Below are 23,564 nucleotides of genomic sequence, written 5' to 3' on the forward strand. Positions count from 1 at the left end.
AAGATAAAGTGTATGATCATTATATAACAAAATGTTTAATCAATATGTAACGAATGTTTAATACATAGAGTGATTTAACAAATGTAAACCTGATAATAATATGTGTATCTGAGTATAGTGCAGTCTGAGTGTAGAAAGTACGGAGAAAGAGGAAGTAAGCAGGGTGTTGGCTTCAAGGGATGGGGAAATAATGATGGTTGAGAAGAAAAGACACAAAGCACAATAATGATGAAGGATGAGATCAATAATCATTTTATAAGCAAATGTGTACTAACCAAACCGATTTAACAAATGTAAAAACTGATTAACAAATGTTCTGTGTGACCGGAGCTGCGATGTAAGAAAAGTGTTTTGTCAGGATGAGTTGGCAAAAAGAGAAAGGGGAAGTGCAACAGATGTTGAACACCCAGACAGGGAAGTTGGGGTGATTTCCTCATGCACACACACACAAAAGTTAGGTCATTTTCGAAGCACAGGCACCAGATCAATGATGTCATGTTAATCACGGGCTGAGGGAGGACGTGTTGAGGAAGAGGGGGTAGAGACGCGAGAGGCAGCCCAAAAGTGTTATAAAAGAAGTAACTTGCAAACAGCAAGACGGGAATTCACGATGGGACGCCGACCGAGCCATCCATGGAGAAACACTGGACCTCGTTCGACAGCCGCGTCCGAGGACTTCGTCTCTGTTCACGGAAAGAAGATCGCCGTTCGTGGACAAGAATTGAAAGATGGAGAATCACCTCTCCCCCCTGCTCGCCTTTACCAACTGGACAACGGAGAAGACGCAGCAGCCTGAGAAAGACTTTGTACTGAGTTTTGTGGACTGTTGGCCGAACTTCGCTGCGAGAGCAGGAGGACCGAGGGTCTGGCCAGACCTTCGCTCCTAACAACTCCAAAAGAACCTTTTCATCGCACCATTGAACATCCAGCTCCAGCCGAGCCGTCTCGGCATCTAAAACTAATGAGTATAATCGAAGAAGAAAATTAAAGTAACGAATCAAGTGTAGTAACATTTTATGTGAGCTGTAGCTTTAACCCTTGCAAACTAACCAAATATAACCTGCAATAAATATCTAATCTGCATTTAAAGTAAATTTCTCAAGTGCATTCATTTGCTCAAGTAGTAAAAAGTTCCTCGTGGTAGTAAAAAGTTAAAGCCATTGTATGTCTAACAACTGAGTTCTGAAAGGTTATCCTAGAGACCGAATCCACTTAACAACCCCTTACGGTTTTAGCAAGAAGTAATCCTAGCCGTTAAAACCTAACCTGGCATTTACCAAGAGCACGGATCCATAAGAGGGAAGCTGCCATAACCGACGCGACTGGTAGGAGCGCCCGGGGTCAGGGTGGCCCCTCGACCGAGTGCACTCAGACCGGAGGAAGCAGGGTAGACGTCGGGAGTAACGGCAGTTAGAAGAGCCAGGCGAGTTCCCTCGCAAGAACACCAGCTCGACAATCTTTTAATAGAGAGCTGAGTCAGTAAGTAGCCCCGTATCGGGCCAGAAGTACCCCAGGATCTAACAATATATATATATATATACACATATATATACATATATATATATATATACACATATATATACATATATATACACATATACACATATATATACATATATATATATATATACACACATATATATACATATATATATATATATATATATATATATATACACACACATATATACATATACACATATATATATATATACACATACATATATATACATATATACAATGCGACAATAAAAAATGTTCTCACCGGTCTAAATTGCTTCCTAATCCACAAAAAATGGCAAGCCTGAAATTGTGCAAAATTTGTACGATTTGAAAAAACGTTGGAATTATAAATAAGATTCGTCTACATGAATGTGTTATTGCATTAGAGCCAAAACGACTAGTCGATTATGAGAGAATTACCAGCGCTGAATTAGGACATATGGCTGCTCCGTGTCCCTATTAAATCCTAATGGGTCCGAGCTGTCACAAGAGCTGTTACATTATTCACTACCAGACCAGCCTCGGGACGGGTCTCCAGTTCCCATCCGTGCAGTGGGTGACTTTGGTCAACGTAAACGAGAGAACAGAACAGCTCACATGTAAAGTCGAGCGGTGCAACACCGTGACTCAATTCTTCTGGGGGTGAATTTTCCCGTTAACGTTATCCACCTCACGTTTGCATTAGCTGTCCAGGCTGTTTTGCGCTCCTGACAGGGTTATTTATCAAAGTTTTGATTCAACTATACCTAATTGGTTAAAGAAAGATACTCCGAAGGGCATGTCAATAGTGAAACAGTGATATGTAACCTACACTGGCTGTGTAACGTTATCCCTCGGCTCTGTTGTAGCTAACGTTAGCTCTCCAGCCGATGTTAGCTAGCTTAGCTCCCCACCGTACGCTCATTGGCATTACACCGCTGCTAGACTGGATGCTTTTTTCTCAGGTAGTATGAGCTGCAAATACTCACGGTTATTTATTAATACGAGCAATTGCAGTCCCGACATATTTTTCACGAAACATCTGTCAGTCCTCCATCCCAACAGAGATGTAGCAGTAGCGACATTCCTTTGCAAAAGAGAGCAGCCACATAGACACAGCTACAAGCGCGAGACACAAATGTACAACTTCCGTTACATCTTTCAAAATAAAGCATACGTATTTGCTCATGAGCGCATTAAAAACATACATTTGACAGCCAAGAAGTTAATTCCTGACACTGTAAGCAGCAGTTGAGAAAGCACTCCCACCACAAGTTCCATTCAGTAACTGTTCGGCCAATCTGGATTATCAGTGGATATTTTCCAAGAACAATAATTCACTTTGAATCTCAACAGTTAAATAGATGAGAAATCCTAAAAGCCCCCAAGAGGAAATCGGAATTTTAGCATTTAAAATTCCATAACTGGACACTGAACTCCATCTGTTACATTGTGGTGAAAAGTCAACAACGACAACAACGTATTTTTCCAGAAACGAATGCCCTGTTATTTAGGATAATCCAAAAACATAAATCACGGAACAGATTTTGAAGGACCATCTGCTCATTATACAGGAGGCCCTATACTTCTTAAGTAGATTTTAAGGTGCAGCAAACATGTCAGAGGCAGATATCTGAAAATCTGGGCAAATACAAGCAAAACTATCTGCAGTGATGAATGCCATAGCAATAACGTATTTATGTATTTTATGTAATTTGGATTAACTGACCTTTCATATATTTTCCAAATGATTTCAGTGGGAACTCCTCAATTCTACCATCGTCTACTGCTCTCTACAATATGATTCTGCACAACCTAAAACTGATGAGCTTTTATTTTGAAGACATGATGACAACACTTCCGAGATTATACCGGTTTAATTATCGCTGCTTTGCCGCAGCTCTCGCGGTCCAATCCAGCGCTGAGCAGCAGCCTGCTTCCTGGTGGTACTCGCCTCGTCGCTGCTCTCTTCTCACGGGCTCGCGGCGCCTAGCGGCGGACGTAGTAATTTACAACTGAACGTAGCATCCTCAGCTGTGACATCTATCACATGAAAACGCCCGGTCTTATTTGTCAATGCAATATGAAGATCAAATATGCGTTCTTAGCATAAGCTGGGATGCATATTTTAATAAACTGTCAAAGAGCAATCGGCCGCTGCCGGCGATTGTTTCTAGAACTGCATTCAGCTGCGTTCGCTCTCTTGAACGCACCCCGCTGAGTACCTCGATATTGTTCAAGGGGAATAATGGCTGCACAGGAGCAGTCTCCACCATCTTCCCTGGAAGGCAACAAACCTGGCTTCCCAAAGAAAATTTTGGCCAACAGCCTCGAGGACAAGCATTTGTGCAACTCGTGCCAGAAGGTGTTGAGAAGGCCCTTGCAAGCCCAATGCGGTCACCGCTTTTGTTCGTTCTGTTTCAACAAAATTGTGAGGTGAGTAGTGTCGTTGCTCGGAAGCAAGCTAGATGGGTAGCCCGTATGAGCGATCGGAGCTTGTCACCAGCCCTCCTTTAAATATCCTTAAATGTAATGCTGCCCTGCTTATTGTTGCTGGTAACCCCTATGCAACCACACGGACAAGTATGATGAACACAGTGCGAAGACCCACTAAACAATTCGGCGTGCAGGTAATTCACCAATCATCACTTGATCCCAATACAATATGAATCTGTGTGACGGGTTGTCCCAGGTGCCCTCGTAGTCTAGTCCGCTAACCTCTGACATGGCAAGCCCGAGCAAGCGGTTGAGTTGAACTTGACAGTGTTTTGTATTCACCAAAATCAGGTTGACATGCATGCCGAATTTACGAGAAGGTCCGGCAAATGATATAATATTTAAAATGTATTCCAGTCAGTTAGTATCTTTGTCGATAAGCGAGCCAACATTAAACTCTGCATTTTCTGATCGGAGTTTATGATGACCTTTATCCATATGGTAGATAAGGTGACCCGACAAGGGTCTATCCAATACATGTACTACGTGTACATTTTAGTAGTTTTTCTATATTAGAATGACAGTAGTAGGAACGAGAGTACGACTGACTTAGTTTATTTAATTTTTTTCATCAAAAAAAATTTCTATATATTATAATCTTTCGTATTTGGACTAACTGTGCAGTGAGAAGTCAAGCTTGCTTGTGAGAACACTGATTTTTCATTCTTACAGTGCGCATGTGTCTGCGCCGTTTTTAAATTTTTATTTTCAGATATAGTTGTATTTTCGGATCAGTAATTTTTGGTGCAAGCATCGCCAAGAGTAACATTTGCTGCCACAGCCAGGCGTATCCTGTCTGCATCTCTGTGAAGCACCTTTATTATTACCTTGTTAGCAACTGGTGTCACACTGTGACCCATCAGATTCTGTGACTTTATAGATTGGGGTGTAGAACAGTCCGTGAAATGACTCACCCTAGAGAGAGGGTCACCCTGGTTGAAATCCAGACATTATATTAGTTAATATTATGCTTTTACAGTCCATATTCCAAAATATTTGTTTCGTTAACAGTGCTAAATTCGATATATAGCCGCAAGCATAACATAGTTATGTGCTATTCAAAGTTATAGTGTCGTTGTCTACCTGAGAAGAGACACACTCCCTCCGTGTGTCTTAAAAAAAAAGTTTCTCTGTGCTTTGTTTACAAAACCTTACCGGCTGTGCGTGCTCGTTAGTGCATCTGAAACTTTTGTGTACATGGTTTTATGTGTATGTATGCATGCATGTGTAGGTATAGATATATTTAGATATGTATTCACTCCTTGCTAAATTATTGTTACTATTATTGCTGTTATTTTTTATCATATAGATGTCAGGAACTGTAATAATAAAAAAAAATAGACTTCCCACAACTAAATGACAAAAAACGTATTTTCGCTTTATGCACTGTAGGCTACTTGCTGGGAACTTGTCAAGGTACATATTGTATACAGTTACACAGAGGGTGGGGGGGTTGGATAGGGGCCCAAAAGCAGGGCCCCCAAATCTGGTTATGCATTTGCTGCAGGACGGTAACTGATTACTGGTTTCCTGCAGTGAGACTGTTGCAATACAAACATGTTATTCTCTCTTGTTACTTCTGATATCATTTGCCACAGTTGTCTGGTTTCTTGTGTGGATATAAATTAAACTTGTGACTTAACCATTTTTTTAATGAACTTAAGCAATACCTTCAATAAAATGACAAAATAGACTATAGTGTGTGTGTAGGACTGCAGCTAATGATTATTTCCATTACCTGCCAATGTTTTCCTCAATTAATCGGTCAATCATTTAAAAAAAAATCTCATATCACATTTTTCTACTGTCAAAATTTACATTTTCAAATGACTAGTTCTGCTCTACTGACTGTCCAAAAACCCAGATATATTCTATTCAGAATGATACCAAACTACTAGAAAGTGAATAAAAATGGTGGTTGATTTATTTTTGTCGATCGACCCAATCACATACTCAAGTAATAATTTCAGCTCTATATGTTATCTCAACTCAAGGTATACTTACTAGCTTTATTAAAGCCTTCATCTCAAGGGTCTTCATCAGCAAATGGAGCTGTGACTGGTTTTGGTCTGGCGTTCACTTGAGGACCATGAGATGCGGTCAAAAGCTCAGATGAAACCTTTAGTTGAGATTCTACTTTTTATAATCACTGATCCTAGGGTCTTGAGTGAACTCAATGGCCCTAAACAGCATTTGGAGAGTGATGATGGTAACATCAAGCATCTATATTGTCCGACACATGGTAGATGGCAGTTTAATTGTGGCACAGTATCTATACTTATCTAATATTTGCCTTTCCTCCCTTCAAGTTCTGGACCACAGAAGTGCAGTGCTTGCATTAAAGAAGACTTGTTTGAGGAACCCACCTCCATTCTCAAGCAAGGCGGGGTACGCACATTTTTTCACCCTACATTGCATCTTGTTTTTCTCCTTAAAGATTACATATTGCATTACTATGATTTAAAGTTACCACAAGGAACTTTTAATTGGTTCTGAAACGGTCTCAATTTAATCCGGATGCCTCTATCTGACCTACATAAGCAAACAAGACCACCAGTGAGAAGATTGGCTATTTCTATATAGTTATTCTTGATTCTTCTCATCGGTGGCACTGGGTCCGATTCCGGAGTCATCAGACGGAATCGTGTAGGTTCACCAGACACTCCTTCAGCGACCAGCCCGCGGCGGAAATACCTAGAGCCGGCTTTTCTGCTGATTTTTGACTTACAGCTGGAGCTCTGGCGGTAGATTGAGAAATCTGTGCCCAGCTGGAGGCACAGGCCATATTGTTGGCCGTGGGAGAACCAGAGCCAAAAATGCACGGGGAACCTGCTGCAGTAAAATGAGAGGGAATCTGCTGCTTGGAAACACTACCGTTTTTGTCCACAGGGACAACCAATCAACACAAAATGAAAGTTCCTCACAGGAACTTTGATGCTCCATTCAGATGGAATAAGTCGTAGATGCACTCAGCTGTGTTATCACTAGCAGCCCCTAGCAGTCGGTTAGTGAGTGAGGAGTCAGCAGGGTCAATAGCGGTATAAAACAGGCAACAAAAGGTGTTTTGAGTCACGGCAACCAAGAGAGATCCTTGACAAATGCAGCCATAATTGGCCACCAAAAATATAATGCAGTCTGCTGCAGCAGAATGGGAGATTAGCCGTGGACAGACACAGAGGTGCCCACTCACTCACTAATGGATGCACATATGCTACCTGCTATATGTAGATATACAATTATTTCACTTTATGTACTTTGTTTGTCATCCTGCCATTGCATTGGACTGTTTGTTTTTCCCGTGCTGTCTACTGTCTGCCCGATTCCATGTGAATGCAGCATAAGTTCCCTAGTTTGTTGACATAATCACCAGTCTGTCATTAGTAGTAGAGTTCGGCCTGCTTTGGTATCTTTGGGTAGCAGGTGTGGAGAGACGACATTTCTGAGGATGTTAAAACTCTGTACTCAGCACTGTAATGTCTCAATCATGGTTTGTTTTCCGATCCAATGTGTCGGAGTGTAGAGCCAACACAATAAAAACTTTGATTGCGCTTTAATTCTTGGCAAGTGTAGAAAATAGAAGAAGCCACGATCGTCCCGCGTCCCTAGAATGACCATATGTGCCAGGGAAATTCGAGCCAGGAGATAAAACATTTGATCCCCAGGAAACTGATGCAGAGCATTTGTAACACAACTCCTCCGCCTGGAACTGAAGACACGAACCGGACAACAACCTCTGCTTCTCTGTGCAGGCTTTCCCCGACAATGCGGCTCGGAGAGAAGTGGAGGCCTTGGGGGCCGTCTGTCCCAACGAAGGATGCACGTGGACGGGGACCATCAAAGAATTTGAGGTGCAAATTCGTGGTTGTTCCTCGTACTAGCAACTCTTATTCATAAAGCAGATTATATGCGAAAAAGAAATGCAACACAATGCGCTTTACTTGAAAAATGACATAAAATAAGTGCAATTACATCAGTGCGGAATATACATATGCCAAAATAAACATGACACACACGATCACACATGCTTAGACGGTAGCCATAGACTCTTTTCAAGATAAACGTTTTAAGCTACTTCAGAGTTAGAACGAGGGATGGTTAAAAGACCGATACCTATGGAACTGAGGGCTCTTGCTGGTTTGTATCTAATCAGCATGTTTTTTTAGGTGCAAGGTAGGGCTGCGCAAAATATGGATATTATATCGATATCATGATATGTGACAAGATATCTTCTTAGATTCTGGATATCGAAATATCGAATAGGTGTTGTCATTTCCTGGTTTTAAAGGCTGCATTTCTGGAAAGTGATGTCATTTTTTCTCACCACACCATTCTATCTGATGATTATTCATGAAAAATGTCATTATGTGAATAGTTTGTGAAAAGCACAGAGAGCCAGCTCTACAATATCGTAGCATTATTAATATCGAGGTGTTATATAAATATTGTAATATTTGATTTATTCCATATCGCTCAGCCCTGGTGCAAGGTAATCTAGAGCTTGTATACAAGTAGCAGAATAAAAAAAATAAAAAAGTCTAGTTTTGATGGGGAAAGAACAAGCAATACCTGTTGTTGTCCCGTTACGGAACACATCCCCTGTCCGCTGTCACTCTTCCTCTATGATCATTCATCAGCTGCATTCATCCCCTACAAGCAACACTAGCTCCCCCTGGCGGCATGGAGGGTCTCCTACTACTCTTTCCCCAGCCTATACCGTAACTTCCACTCCACGACCCATGAACATTCCCGTGAGAATCACAGACTCGCGCTCAAGCCCTAGTTATGGTCGGGTTCGAGGTGCTGCACGAGTGATCCGTCCTATTGCACATACCCCCAAAGCTTCCTGTGCTGATGACGACACAGTGTCTTCCCCCATCAAAATGTGTCTGATTAATGCACGCTCTATAACAAACAAGGCTCACATTTTAAATGACTTGTTCACAAGTCATAATTTGGCTTTTTTATTTCTGACCGAGACCTGGCAACGGAATATGAAATGCATCCATTTCAATGAACTCTGCCCTGTGGACTGTTCTTATGTTGGGACACCGCGTTTGACAGGCCGCGGTGGAGGCCTCGCCGTGGTCTGGAAGAATCAGTTTTCCTGCCAATTGGGGAGCACAGAATCCTATGTTACTTTTGAGCTGCAGCTCACTAAAGTGGGCCGACTAAAGCCGTTTTACTGTTTTTTAATTTACCGACCTCCAGGTCCTGCAGGTCAGTTTGTATCAGAGTTCTCAGACTTTCTGACCTCTATTATCAAGCTAGACAAAGTGCTTTTGGTTGGTGATTTTAATCTGCATATCAATGATACCACAGACTGTATAGCCACTGAGTTTCTCAATATTACTGAATCTTTTAATTTCACACAACATGTTTCTGGTGCCACTCACAGGGGTGGTCACACCTTGGACCTTGTGTTCTCTCTGGGTCTTGATATTGATAATACCCGTTGTGAGGACCTACTGATCAGTGACCATAAATGTATTTTCTTTGATCTTTCTGTCAATGCTGACCCCTTATGTCTGAAACAAACATTCCACTCCCGCATTATTACTCAGAGTACAGCTGATCAGTTCTCTATGCACTTCTGCTGTGATATTAACACAAATCTCAATGATCTTGAACTCTTGATACAGTCATTTAATGAACATTGCACCACTTTGCTGGATAAAGTGGCACCTCTTAAGGAAAGGACCAGGGCTGCCTGCAACACTTCTCCGTGGATGACAGACGCTGTCTGCAGCCTGAGATGGAAGTGTCGCAGGACAGAGCGGCTCTGGAAAGCCACTGGGCTAGAAGTGCATCGCTCATATCTCAAAGACCTCAGAGTTTCTTTTAATACTGGAGTAAAGGAAGCTAGAACGGCTTATTTTGACAACCTAATCTCTCCCTCAAAGAGAAATCCCAAGATTCTGTTTGAACAATTAAGAGAATTGTTTCACCGTCTGTCTCTACATTACCATGCTGTTCTGTTGATGATTGCAACAAATTCCGTATCTATTTTAATGATAAGGTAACAGGTATTAGGTCTGGCATTCAGCCTGGGATCTGTTCATCTACATGTAGCTCCTCGCAATCTCCTGCTGTTCTGGACTCTTTCCAGCCTATCAGCCTTCAAGACCTGATGGACTTAATTAACAAAACAAAGCCATCATCTTGCCCTCTGGATATAATACCATCCTCTCTATTTAAGAAAGTTCTGCTAATTATTGGCCCTGCAGTAACATCTATTGTCAATTCCTCATTGTCTACAGGAATTGTCCCTTCCTATTTCAAACATGCCACTATCCAGCCCATATGAAAGAAACCAAACTTAGATCCAGCTTTGCCCATGAACTACAGGCCCATATCAAAACTGCCTTTCCTGTCCAAAATTTTCGAGAAAGTGGTGGCCAAACAACTTACTGCTGCACTGGAGAGGCACAACATGTAGGACAAGTTCCAGTCCGGGTTTCGTAAGCAACACTCTACTGAAACCGCTCTCCTGAGGGTTTCAAATGACATTCTCATGTGTGCTGATGCAGGTGACTGCTCTGTGTTAGTTCTTCTGGACCTAAGTTCTGCGTTTGACACTGTAGACCATGACATCCTGATTAAGAGGCTACGTGATTGGGTGGGCATATCTGGCATAGCGTTAGACTGGTTTACATCTTACCTCAATGACAGAAGTTTCAATGTCTCTGTGGGTGATTTTGTGTCTGTTACCTCTCCACTGTCTTGTGGTGTACCGTGATGTGTCCTATCATTTATATGCAGATGATATCCAACTCCATCTGTCATTCAAACCCAGCGAGGCATTCACATTAACTAGGCTCCTGGACTGTGTCAATGCCATCATGTTTCGTCCATCTAAGAAATATCAGTAAACTGAGATCTGTAGTATCAACACCTGAATTAGAGATGATCATACACACATTTATCGCCTCTCGCATTGACTACTGTAACGCACTTTTTACATCACTCAGTGCATCTGCTCTTAACCGTCTGCAGGTCATCCAAAACGCTGCCGCAAGATTGCTCACCAGGACAAAGCGACGGTCTCACATCACCCCCGTACTCCGATCTCTCCACTGGCTCCCTGTAGCATCTAGGATACACTTCAAAATTCTCACCATCACTTACAGAGCACTTCACGGTCAGGCTCCGGCTTATGTAGCTGATCTACTTCGCCCCTATTCACCCGCCCGCACTCTCAGGTCAAATGCTCTAGGTCTTCTGTCAGTCCCACGCACACGATTTAAGAGCCGTGGTGACCGAGTCTTTGAGGCAGTGGCCCCGAGGCTCTGGAATGCTCTGCCTGCAACTCTACGCCTCGCAGATACTGTGGATACTTTTAAGAACCAGCTCAAAACCCACCTTTTTAGGCTGGCATTTGAGTAAAAAGTAAACCCATGTCCTAGACCTGCTCTTAAAATATGTTTTACATTTTTTATTTAATTTTTTATTTTTCTCTGTGTAGATAATTTATTGACCCTAGGGTCACATTGTGTTTTTTATGCTTTTAAATGTCTGCTCTGTTAAGCACTTTGTGATATTATGTCTGTGAAAAGCGCTATATAAATAAAATTCATTCATTCATTCATAGTCATCGTAGCTACAGCGAGAGACATCACTCACGCAACTTCCGTCTGTGCAGTCTCTCTAATTATGTTTTTTCGGTTTTAAACTTCAACAGTTCTACGACAAAATGCGACTCACTTGACTTATAATTGACAAACATCATATGTGTAATAAATGGAACAATTCAAAAGATTTGTCTTTCGCCGTTTACTGTTGTACATATTTTTTTTCCCCCGAAATAAGGTCCCATGGTGGTCCAACGGAAGGTGCGGGACTTCACCACTCTATGAGAGCATGTATTTATATGCGGATCGTTCAACTTTTATATGTGCCGTTCCTGTGCTATGGTGAGACCAAAATAGATGTCTAGAGGGCTGTCTGATGTTTGATGGATATTAAGCTCAGAACAAACTTTTTTTTTTTTCAAGTATTTGGAGACTCGCCTGTATGGAACGTTACGTAAAAAACAGAATGATTTTAGCGTATACATAACGTTTCCGACACACTGGACTTTTTCAAGGCAATTGTCAGTTAAATCCTTATACACTCCCCAATCTACAATGAGTGACATCAAAGGTCACCCAAGTTAATAGAACAGTAAGTGGACATTATAAAAAGTGTCTTTTTGTTGGTCACCTGCAGGCCAGCCACGAGGGCAACTGTGACTTCATGATCATCCTGTGTCCCTCCTGCAAAGAGATGATGAGGGACAACGAACAGGAGCGCCACAACGAGAGAGAATGTCCAGAAAGGACGCTCAACTGCAAATACTGCAAGGAACCCTTCCTGTTAAAGAACATCAAGGTCAGGCATCTCTCTATTGCTTGAATTATAAAATACAGTATTTCACTGTATATGAAATTAATTTAGGGAGGCGATGTATTCAGGGACATATTTTAACATATTAGACTGTATTTAAAAAGTGGACGTAGTCACCCATTGGTTTGTGGACTGCCGTTATGAAGCCTCGAGTTCGGCAATTTTGCTGTCACCATCTTGGATTATCTTGGTTCTTTTTTTCCGCAACTAATGAACAGAAGTTAACCTATTTGGAATGTGGAGGAGTGAACTAGAGACGGCGCATATGTCTCTGGTAGCGGCAGCAACCTGTCAATCACAGTAAGCCCGCCCTAAAGCATACTCTGCTTCATGGTCTATTTGACTCTAAGTCAGGGGTGGGCAATTATTTTTCCCAAGGGGCCACATGAGAGACACGGACTGTTGTGGAGGGCCTGACCAATAGACTGAACTCAATCCTGACCAATAGTATTCCACCTAGTTATAAAAAGTAAATTGTATGGTTTTGATAAGCTGTGAGTGGTAAGAGTAAATATTATGATCAGTGGTGGAATGCAAAGTACATTTGCTTAAGTACTGTAATTATGTACAAATTCAAGGTACTTTACTTGAGTATTGCTATTTTATTCAACTTTGTACTTCCACTACATCTCAGAAGGAAATATTGTACTTTTTACTCCACTACATTTGTCTGGCAGCTTTAGTTACTTTGCACATTATAATTTTTCAAACCTTTCCTAACCGAACAACAGTGTGAGTTAAAATGAGCTCCACCTTAAACATCTGCAGCAGGAATAATGATCCAAACAAATATACATTTGTAAAATCCACATATAATAATAAAACTCTGACAGGGATCATGTTTCTGCAAAATTAGTACTTTTATTGCTTTTGTTTGTAGTCCAATTACCTAATTGTCTGTTTTTCAGTTCAGTGAACGAGTGCACTGAAGTCGGGTTGAATGTCTGAGGTGGATATGTGAAGGACAGGTGATCGTCAGTGAGAGAGGATCTGGAACCAACATCTTCTGAGCATGTTGGTTTTTGCAGCTTAGCTAGCAAAGCCTGAGATGTCCGTTAGGGGTGGGAATCGCCAGAGATCTCGCGATACGATATTATCGCGATACTTGGGTCACGATACGATATCATCACGATACTTCGATATTATCACGATACTTTCACGACAGTGCGATATTGTGATAACATATATTGCGATTTATTACTTTTTTCAACTTCAAATTATGTCCCCAAAGGAAAACTGTGTCAACAACATGTTTTATCCGAGTTCTTTCTCTGATGTCTCCATCTTTGTTTCGACCAACTTCCTACCAATCACGCACGCAGACCCGGCACCTCTGCTGACCTCACCAGAAAACAACTCAGCACCATCTAGTGGACTGAAAAAGCAATTGATTTGATTTTTTAAAATTATTATTATCTTTTGTTAAATAGTTTATAGAATAAAAGATCGATACTTAGCGTCCGTGTATCGATATAATATCGCCACGCAAAATATCGCGATACTATGCTGTATCGATTTTTCCCCCCACCCCTTATGTCCGTGTCCTCTCTGCATCACCATCACATCCCAGGTAGCCAAAATGACCTGGCCCAGCTCAGGCGTAAGCTCGGCATGCCTAAAGAAACACGTCGGGCCGACTCCGGTTGCCGACTCAGCTGAGACTCGGGATGAATTTAAGTTTCATTCCTAATTTTCCATTGACAGACAACAGGCCGAATATGACCCGTGGGCCGTACAATGCCCAGTTCTGCTCTAAATGGACCATAATTTACGAATTGAACATCATGCTGTATTGAAGAAACTAGAGATTCATTGACTTGAAACTAGAGATTGAGACCATAAACTCATGATTATTTACTGAGGTAATAAATCAAGTGAGAAATAGTAATTTTCTTATAGACTTCGATACAATCAGAGGAATCGCCTCCTGATGGTCAGTAGAGAGAATGCAAGTTTAAGACACTGCAGCATTTGCTTCACTCGACAGAACTGGAGGTTGCCGCCTGGTCCAGGGGCATACATACTTTTGTTGTGTTCAAAGTATATTCTTAATTGTCATGTCTCGTTTGTCATAACGGTTGGCGGGACAGAACTCAGGTCACATGACGACAGGTTGTATATGTTTTCCTCCAGTCAGCCAATGACACGAATGACCAATGGGACTTTCTGTCTTTAGGGTTTGTTGAATGGGTTGTGTTTAGGGGCAACTTCTGTTTGTTTTTTTCTCCCTGGACGCTATTTCTTTGTGTCTAAGAGACAACAATTTCTTTAATTGGTCCGGTATTGAGGTAGAACGCTGCAGACAGTTATCACTCAAGCAAACTCCTTACCGCCAATGTACGTCAACTAAAAGTGCTTGTTTGTGCCACTGACAGACTCAGATTATTTTTATAAGTGTCTGTCAACATTATGGAAATGATCCTTCAGAGAAATAAAACCTTTCTCTTTACCTTTTGCTTTGGAACCAGGCGGCAACCTCCGGTTCTGCTGAGTGAAGCAAATGCCAAAGTATCCTAAAACTCGCATTCTCTCTACTGACCAGCAGTGGGCGACTCCTGGTTGAAAAAAAAATCCATTACTATGGAAGTCTATGAGAAAATTACCCTACTTCTCACTTGATTTATTAAGAGTCCATTTAGAGTCAAATACACCATAAAGCAGAGTATGCTTTAGGGCTGGCACACTGTGATTGACAGGTCGCTGCTGCTGCCAGAGCCATATACGCCGTCTCTAAGTCACTCCTTCGCATTCTAAATATGTCAACTTCCGTTCATTAGTTGCGAAAACACAACATGGTGACAACCATAATCCAAGATGGCAACGGCAAAATTTCTGAACTCGATGCTTCAAAACAGCAGTCCACAAACCAATCACGATGACTACATCCAGTTGTTGTGAATTTTAACCAGCTCAAACTTTATACCGTAAGATACATTTAGTCTGTTATAGTGATCTAACTTTAGGTACTTATCATTCTTTTTTTAGGCTCATGATGAAATCTGTCCAAAGTATCCGATGATTTGCGAAGGTTGTGCGAAGAAACAGATCCCCAGAGAAAAGGTATCCCACATCTTTCTTTTCAAAGTGATTTCTCATAATTGTGTTAGATTTATCTCATTAACCATTTAGCTAGGGATCCAAATCTACAACATGTTCTGCAGATCATTAGCTCCTTTCATTTTTATTTTGTTTTGTTTTGCAGTATGTGGACCATATTAAGTTCTGCAGTAAATGTAAAGCACCTTGCAGATTTCATGTTATTGGCTGCGATACGTCTGTAAGTAGACATTTTTGTTATAATTTGCTCTATGTGTAACAGTGGCTAATGTAACAACAACTGGATTATGTAATAACGTGGCAAAATTCAACAAAATCTCCCAGAACGAGTTTACAAAATACATTTTCAGACCAATGATTGAAGTAGAAAGGTAAATATTAGTGCTGGGCAACGATTAAAATATTTAATCGCGATTAATCGCATTGTTATGGCAAAGTTCAATAATGAATTCAAAAGTAGTGTATTGCGCACTTTTATTTTAAAAGTACTGCTATATGAACAAAAGTGCAATAACATTTGGTTCACGAGATGCAGGTAGCATGTTTCATACTTAATGTGAATATAATTCATACTTTGTTGGCATCTTATTCTGGAAACCAGATGTTCGTCTGAAGAAACCGGATGTTGTCTCACGTTAATGTTTCCTCTAACTTTCAAAGTCCTTCGCTCGCTCCCGATCCGTGCCGTTTAAATGCGTTTACCGTGAATTTCAGCATATCGGTGCACTAAAGTGTGAGTGTCTGCTGACTTTACCACAGCGATGTCCCCCCCCCCCCCCCCCCTCGACCAGAAGCGGAAGTCGCCTTTTCGCTACGGCAGTTACAATAATAACAAACTGACTATAGGATGTTTGCTGGCTTTTATCCCACTGTCAGCCTCTTGTTGTTATGTCTATGTATTGTCTCTTGTCTTTCAATTAAAAATAAAAAAATATTATAATAATAATGCGTTAACGCGCGATAAAATAATTGTCGGCGTTAATTAATGAATGCGTTAACTAGGGGTGTAACAATACGCGTATTCGTTTTGAACCGTTAGGTACGAGGTTCCCGGTTCGGTACGCATGACGAACTGAACAATACGTTTGAATTAAAAAAAATTGTATATATATATTTTTTTTAAACCTTTCTTTAACCAGGTAGTCCCATTGAGATTAAAAATCTCTTTTGCAAGGGAGACCTGGCCAAGACAGGCAGCAGCACAAGAAACACATAGTTAGACAGAAAAACACAGAACAAGACAAGTTAAAAGAAATTAAAAGTTATAATACTAGTATAATATAATAAGAAAACAAAAGCACGAGTGGAGAATCAAATGTCCGAGGCACCCGCTGTTGCTCTGACAACGGGTCCCTGGACGTCGAGGGTTACACAAAGCTACCTGACTGTAACACACATCACCTGACCACTGATATACTGAAATATGTGGACCGAGCCACACTCTAGTATGGTCCAACAGAAGCGCTTGTGGGTTTGGTCGAACAGCTGTGGGACAAGTGCTCGTATGTGAACCGCAGCCCATGTCCCTTCTGTCTCCAGGTTTACAGCTGTGATAGGAAAGATATTCCTTTCCTTGAACGCTCCTTTTCATTGTCATTATTTTTGGATTAGTTTGGGATGTCTTTAAGTCTTCGTGCTGTGGTTTTTGACAGGATACTGACTTATCAGGTGGATTTAACATAACGTCAATAATACACCGTGATCACCGGGGCTAGTCTCCATTCAACTTCAACTATTTTTGCTGCTGTTTTGTGTCAATGTGGTGAAACAATAAAGCATGATAAATTGCGGGGATGAATACTTTGTACAATGTGTATTTCCATTATTAGATCCATTATTTCATTGCTTTATGCTTTCTCCTTTCTTCTTCTGTGGCACAACTTCACATAACATCCCAACTTTCCCTTTCTGTTTGTATGTAATGGATGAGGATTAGAGTTTGTGTTCTTAATGTGCTTCTGCTCGTATCTTTCTTTGAGTGGAGGTGGAGAAAGAGAAGCTCCACGACCACGAGCGGCAGTGTTCGTATGAACACCTCAACCTGCTCCTGCACTTCATCATGGGCATCAAGGTGAGCCTGGAGAGCCTGCAGCCCCAGAGCCTGGAGGTGGCCAGCCACAAGCTGCAGGAGCTCCACCAGTCCCTCAGGGACCTGGAGCTGAAGATGAGCCAGATGAGAGGGGGCACTGCTGCTTCCGTGCAGGGCGCGTGCGCCCCGTCCCTGGCCACCTCCTTTACCCCGCTGCCCAGCACCACAGGCGCCGCCCTGGAGCTGCAGCTCCACAGTGAAAAGGCCAAGGTGGCCGAGCTGAGCCGGCGCTGCCAGGAGCTGGAGCTCAAAGTGGGCACGTTCGAGAACATCGTGTGCGTCCTCAACCGGGAGATGGAGCGCTCCTGCACCACCATGGAGGCCTACAACCGCCAGCACCGGCTGGACCAGGACAAGATTGAGATCCTCAACAACAAGGTGACAAAAAAGACACATGTAGTCCAGCAGTGAATTCCTCAAGATTAAGTTGAAATCTGTATGATCCCAAAGGGATTATTTATTTAACCTTTATTTCACCAGCTAAAACCAACTGAGGTAAAATATATTTTACAATGGTGACCTGGCCAAGAAGGCTACGTCGATTTCCTATATAAAATAAAACATGCACCAGAAGAGGTTAAATATACACTGATAGTGTGTAATGCATAAGGACAAAAGGGCATAAAGACATGTCAAAATTGTTTTGCATTGTAGCAAGAACAGTGTAAAACCGGTCAGAGAGATGAGGTTAAGTCTAGCCTGCAGGTCATTCCAAGACCACGACCCATAACAAAATCGACTCCTGTTCCCAGTCTCGGTCCGCACAGGTGGCACCTCAGAGCCCAGCCAATATTGGAACTAAGATTGTACATTGGTAACCTATTTCAAACAAACCAGTGCTGCATGCAGTGCAATAGCAACTGAAGACCATTCGACACGATTGCTCAATGTGGCGAGATGAGTCCTGTAGTCCTGTAGCCATCTTAAGGCAGAATGATAAAGAAATACAAATCAGATTGTCAAGGCAGAAGAAATTAAAAGACAATTTGAAAACGTCACTTCATATCAGTGGCGGGCCGTGCATTTTATACCTGGGCCTTCTGTGCTGTCCTACTGAGCTACGGTTATTTGTTTCTAGGGGTGTAATAATACACGTATTGGTATTAAACCGTTCGGTACGAGGCTTACGAACCGAACAATATGTTTGAATAATACTAGTGCATTTGGAAAATGCAGAAACTTAAATTGTGGGAAATGTAATGTTTTCGGTGGACTGCACTCACGTAACAGACAACGGGATATGTCTGACCTTTTGAACCTGGAACAATAACAAAAAACAGCTGAGGCCCCGCGTGTCTTTAGGGAGGCTAAGCTAGCGGGGAAACAACAGCAGTTAGCTGTTCCCTACTGATTCAAATAGAGAATCAAATCTCCGAAATAACCCCGCGATGACACGATGCCTAGTCATTAACGGGCAAGTCACAATCAATGTAATTAACACAATGACAAGAACCAGTCACATATATTTATATGACAACATAAAATGTCAAGCATGACAAATCAATCCAGCAACACTGCAACGCTAGAGCACGAGCCATTCATATTATTTAAAAAAAACGACACGATAGACAAATGAACACGAGTAACGTTACTGCAGATGTAAAAAAAACAAACGCAGTTTATCACTTACCGAATGCTGTTCACTTAAAGACAAAGTCCATCCTCCTTTCTTTGTTGACAAAGTGTTTAATACCACGGTTGTTCAGTACATCGTTTCAGTTCCAGTAAGAAGTCCTTCTCGATTCATGGACGCCAGTGACAGTCGAGCCTCCCCAGTTGCAGACCGGCTGTGGGTGGGCCGCGGTTGTGGAGCTCCGTTTCCCTGCGAACGTGTTCGTTGATCTGTAGATCCACTCAGGTTTCTCCAAAAGTTTTCAAAAGCACCTAGTGTCCTGCCGTGCAATGGCGTCCTCAGGTTAGCGTAGCATAGCTCCAAACACCAAGACGCTCAGTTAAAATGAAACACATTCCCAGCCATAAAATGTGTGCTGTCAGCCAGGAACACCGTTCATACAAATCCTTTTCCTGGCTGAGTCAGCCATTGAGTGTTAACAAAACAAAGCTAGGTAAAAAAAGAGATAAACTACACCAAGAAAAACCCAAAAAATTTGATCATATCTTTCAATTTGAACTCTTACTACTCCAACTAACTTCTGCCAGTTTCCTTAAATTTCACATTAGTCACGTGCTCCCCCACTGACGAATCACGGCGCACGTTAATGCTGACGTACTTAGGCCACCTCGGTGCCACAGGCACTTAAAAGAATATGCCCAACATGTCAAACTAAAGATCTGATTGGTTGAAGACTGTGACGATCAACAATAACGTCCCCATTCACTTAAACTGCAAAGGCTCTCTAGCAGGCATCGGGCCTCTCTCCTTAGACAGAGAAATAGGGGCTGAATCTGATTGGATAAAAGCTCTCTTTATACAAGCTGCACTGGACGCAGAGCAACAGAGGAAGACAGGATCTGTGCAATGAGAAAATAAGCTAATGGGGAAAAGCAATTATAATACATAGTGTATTTGTGAAAAATTATAAAATAGCTATAACTTTGTGATTCTGTTTAGGCCAGCAGAGAAGGCCCTGACGGCCCACCACTGCTTCATAGACATGTATAAAAATGATGTACAGATCCTTGTGGCAGTCAAAGGTGCAATGAAGTTCCGTGTCCCTGTTCTTCCATCTTGCTTTTTTCTCTAAAAGTGTAACGTAATGCAAAAGTTGCTAAATTATTTCCCTATAAATCCATATAGGCCTATATCATACCTATAGTTAGCTCAATAGAAACATTGCTAAAAGCGTTGTTAATTAAAGTGAACCGTCCTGTCCCTGTTTGTGCGCTGCAGGTCCGTCAGCTGGAGAGGACTGTGAGTCTGAGGGACCTGTCCATTGTGGAGATGGAGGGGAAGATGAGGGAGATGTCTGCAGCCACGTACGACGGCATCTTTGTCTGGAAGATCTCGGATTTCACCAAGAAGAGGCAGGACGCTGTGGCGGGCCGCGCCCCCGCCATGTTCTCTCCCGGTAAGCTCTCTGTGTGATGACCAGACAATGACGACGCGTGTGTCCAATTTAAGGGATTTCTATTTCTTGCTGTGAATAAAAGACATTGTTGCGCTTTAACACCATGTTGTTTTCCAGCCTTTTACACCAGTAAATATGGCTACAAGATGTGCCTGCGGATCTACCTGAATGGTGACGGGACGGGCCGCGGCACCCACCTGTCTCTGTTCTTTGTGGTGATGAGAGGACACAGCGACGCGCTCCTCAAGTGGCCTTTTAATCAGAAGGTAACGCACGTTTCAAGCAGTGGTCTCCACCCCGCACACCAAAATAATGCTACTGGACAATGGTAATTACTTTCAACAATGCATATACATACAGCATATAGTAACTGAGTAGGTACTATACTTAAATACAGTTTTGAGGTACTTGTACTTGCATGCTACTTTCTACTTCTAATCCACTACAATTCAGAGGCAAATATTGCACCATTTACTCCACTGCATGGTGACTTGCGGCTTGTTGGCAGTTTACTAAATTATGGTAGCTACTTTGCTAGATTGAGATGAATTATACAAAATATTATCAACAAATATATTATGACACATTATTAAAGGTTAACATGGTAGACTGTGTTGATCTTAAGAGGGTAATTAACAAGCTACCCAGCAGTATAGGATTCAAATGATCTCCTCCTTTACCTGCTGCGGCTGTTAGGTGATGCACACAAAAATGCATTAATAATTATAATACAGTGATGTTGTATTTATTATTCTGAAATGGACCCATATGCAAAATTAGTACGTTTTGATGCCAATACTTTAGTACTTTTACCATTTTAAATGCAGGACTTTTAATTGTAACACAGTATTTTAACACTGTGTCATTAATATTTTGACTTAAGTTAAACATCTCAGTAATTCTTCGTTCACTGCATACACACATAACTGAACCCCATCCATAAGTTAAACATGCCATGACACTGACTTTAAAGCTGCAGTCAGCACAGGGTTAGCCTAGCTTCAAAATTATACCAAGCAACACCTACACACACACACACACACATTGTATCTTGTTTGTGTAATCTGTACACAAACAGAAATGTAAAAATCACCATTTGTGGCTTTAGGAGAAGTTGCGCTAGTTCTTAAAGGTTATCTTTGCGATGTTCATAGCATTAATATAGCATCAAACAACTATTTGTAATGTAAATATATAGTGGAGTAATGTGTGTGTGCTGGGTCAGCTGCAAGTGCATGTTAATAAGCTAAGCTTGAACTAGCTTATGGCATGAGCCATAAGCTAGCTCATGCCCGCCGCTCAGCATTGCTCTAGCGTTAGAGCAGTGGCAGCTACAACTCATAAAGTCGTTCCACCTCAGGTAAACAATTTTAGCTGTGTCAGCTGATCATTGGCGCTATTTGCTGCGAGCCACCGGCTCAGCCACCGCCACGTTGAAAACCGCTTGGAGGCAATAGATATGCTCTGTAATTTAGAATTCATACCATTTGTTTTACTTTTGCCAGAGTCAGGCTAGCTGTCCCCCCCCCCCTTCCCCCGGCTAACAGTCTTTATGCTTCCAGCTTCAAATGTAAAGAGTGAGATTGTTATCGTCTCCAACTTTCAAGGAGAAAACAGATAATTTTATGGACAATGTGGATATTTGAAGTTTTTTATTTTTTCTAGTTGCTAATTTAGGCTGCTTTTGGCTAACTTGTTTTTAAATGGCTTTAAAATCCAAAATATTTTACATTTTGTTTCATTATTACACCAAAATTATTATTTAAGAGACTTGCCTTTTCTACAAGCCATTATTACATGTGAATAAATCGTTACTCATATTCCAACAAGCACCTTAAAATATCATACTTTCGGCTCTACTCCTAACGCCTGTAACCAGGTCACCCTGATGCTGCTCGACCAGAACAACAGGGAGCACATAATCGATGCCTTCCGGCCCGACGTCTCCTCCTCGTCCTTCCAGAGGCCTGTCAGCGACATGAACATCGCCAGCGGCTGCCCGCTCTTCTGTCCGCTCTCCAAGCTGGACTCCAAGAACTCCTACTTACGTGACGACACTATCTTCATCAAGGCCATTGTAGACCTCACTGGGCTCTAGGTAAAAGGACGAGGGCACAAATCCAACCCCTGCCTTTTGTTGCTACTAACCTGTTTGTATCAACAGGCTTTTGCATCACCAGTAACTGGCGTTTGTCTTCGGGGGACTGTCTAATTATTTTGGGTTTGGTACCCATTGTTGGCGGCAATACACAAGACCAGAGCAGGAAGCTTTTTTTGTTTTTTGCCGTGTGGCTTTTGGTTTCCAAATCTTTAATTAAGCCACTGTATCTAGTTTACAAATCAAACTGAGTTTTGATTTGACAAAAACAGATTACCTACCAAAGTGACTGGAGGAGTGAACACAATATCATTATGTTAGTATTTCCCTGATGACAGAAGACCCTCAAAAGGTATTGGAACTGATGGAAGCATTCTAAGACTTGCGTGGAATATTATGCTTGTGAAAGTAGACAACTAAGATGCCATTGTCTCTAATCACCAGTCATCATCCTGTGGCTTCTTGCACCACGGATGAAGCTCCTCATATATGGTACGAGATTTTTACGTGGATATTATGTCCGTTCACATTCGAACATCAGCCGTGTTTCCCTTCAGTTGTCGAGCGAATTTTAAGCAATCTTATTTCGCCACGTTTCTACCAACTGGTGCAGCGAATAAACTAGGCTACAGCGTAGTCTCAACAGAGGATACATATCGCTGTAATCCGCCAATAATTGGCAAACCGGAAACAAAAGAAGTAGCCTTTCATGCTGTCTGGAGATGAAGACAAGCATTCACAAGTTATGGGAATATTCGAGAAGACAGCGACATCAGAAACAGCTGATCAGTGATGAGAGTTAAAGGGCCGGTGTGTAGTATTCAGGGGGAATCTATTGACAGAAATAAAATATGATAATTATAAGTTATCACCTGAAAATAAGAATAGTGTTTTTGTAACCTTACAATGAGCCGTTTATATCTACATAGTG

The 23,564-nt window shown here is 41.8% G+C and overlaps 2 protein-coding genes across 4 annotated transcripts in view; one reads left to right on the forward strand and one right to left on the reverse strand.

Annotated features, from left to right (window-relative positions):
- The window catches only part of rabl6b (RAB, member RAS oncogene family-like 6b), a 34,043-nt gene extending 31,459 nt beyond the window's left edge, over positions 1–2,584 (reverse strand). For all 3 annotated transcript variants that reach the window (XR_013772069.1, XM_079270329.1, XM_079270330.1), the window contains exon 1: positions 2,472–2,584. The gene's annotated coding sequence lies outside the window, so the exon portion shown is untranslated. The remainder of the gene's footprint in view (positions 1–2,471) is intronic.
- Positions 2,585–3,716: 1,132 nt separating this feature from the next.
- traf2a (Tnf receptor-associated factor 2a) lies at positions 3,717–22,654 on the forward strand. The gene is made up of 10 exons (XM_079270841.1): positions 3,717–3,918; positions 6,288–6,366; positions 7,728–7,826; positions 12,184–12,345; positions 15,346–15,420; positions 15,563–15,637; positions 17,402–17,884; positions 20,358–20,535; positions 20,653–20,801; positions 22,415–22,654. The coding sequence occupies exons 1-10, from the start codon at positions 3,731–3,733 to the stop codon at positions 22,631–22,633; spliced, it is 1,707 nt and encodes a 568-aa protein (XP_079126967.1). The 5' UTR covers positions 3,717–3,730; the 3' UTR covers positions 22,634–22,654.
- Positions 22,655–23,564: the final 910 nt, after the last annotated feature.

This window comes from Melanostigma gelatinosum, assembly GCF_949748355.1.
Source record: "Melanostigma gelatinosum genome assembly, chromosome: 6".
In the NCBI taxonomy this organism is placed as follows: domain Eukaryota; kingdom Metazoa; phylum Chordata; class Actinopteri; order Perciformes; family Zoarcidae; genus Melanostigma; species Melanostigma gelatinosum.

Coding starts and splice junctions, on each gene's coding strand:
- traf2a (XM_079270841.1), top strand. CDS start 3,731: ATGGCTGCACAGGAGCAGTCTCCACCATCTTCCCTGGAAGGCAACAAA. Junction 6,367..7,727: donor CCATTCTCAAGCAAGGCGGG/GTACGCACATTT, acceptor TTCTCTGTGCAG/GCTTTCCCCGACAATGCGGC. Junction 20,536..20,652: donor CCCCGCCATGTTCTCTCCCG/GTAAGCTCTCTG, acceptor GTTGTTTTCCAG/CCTTTTACACCAGTAAATAT.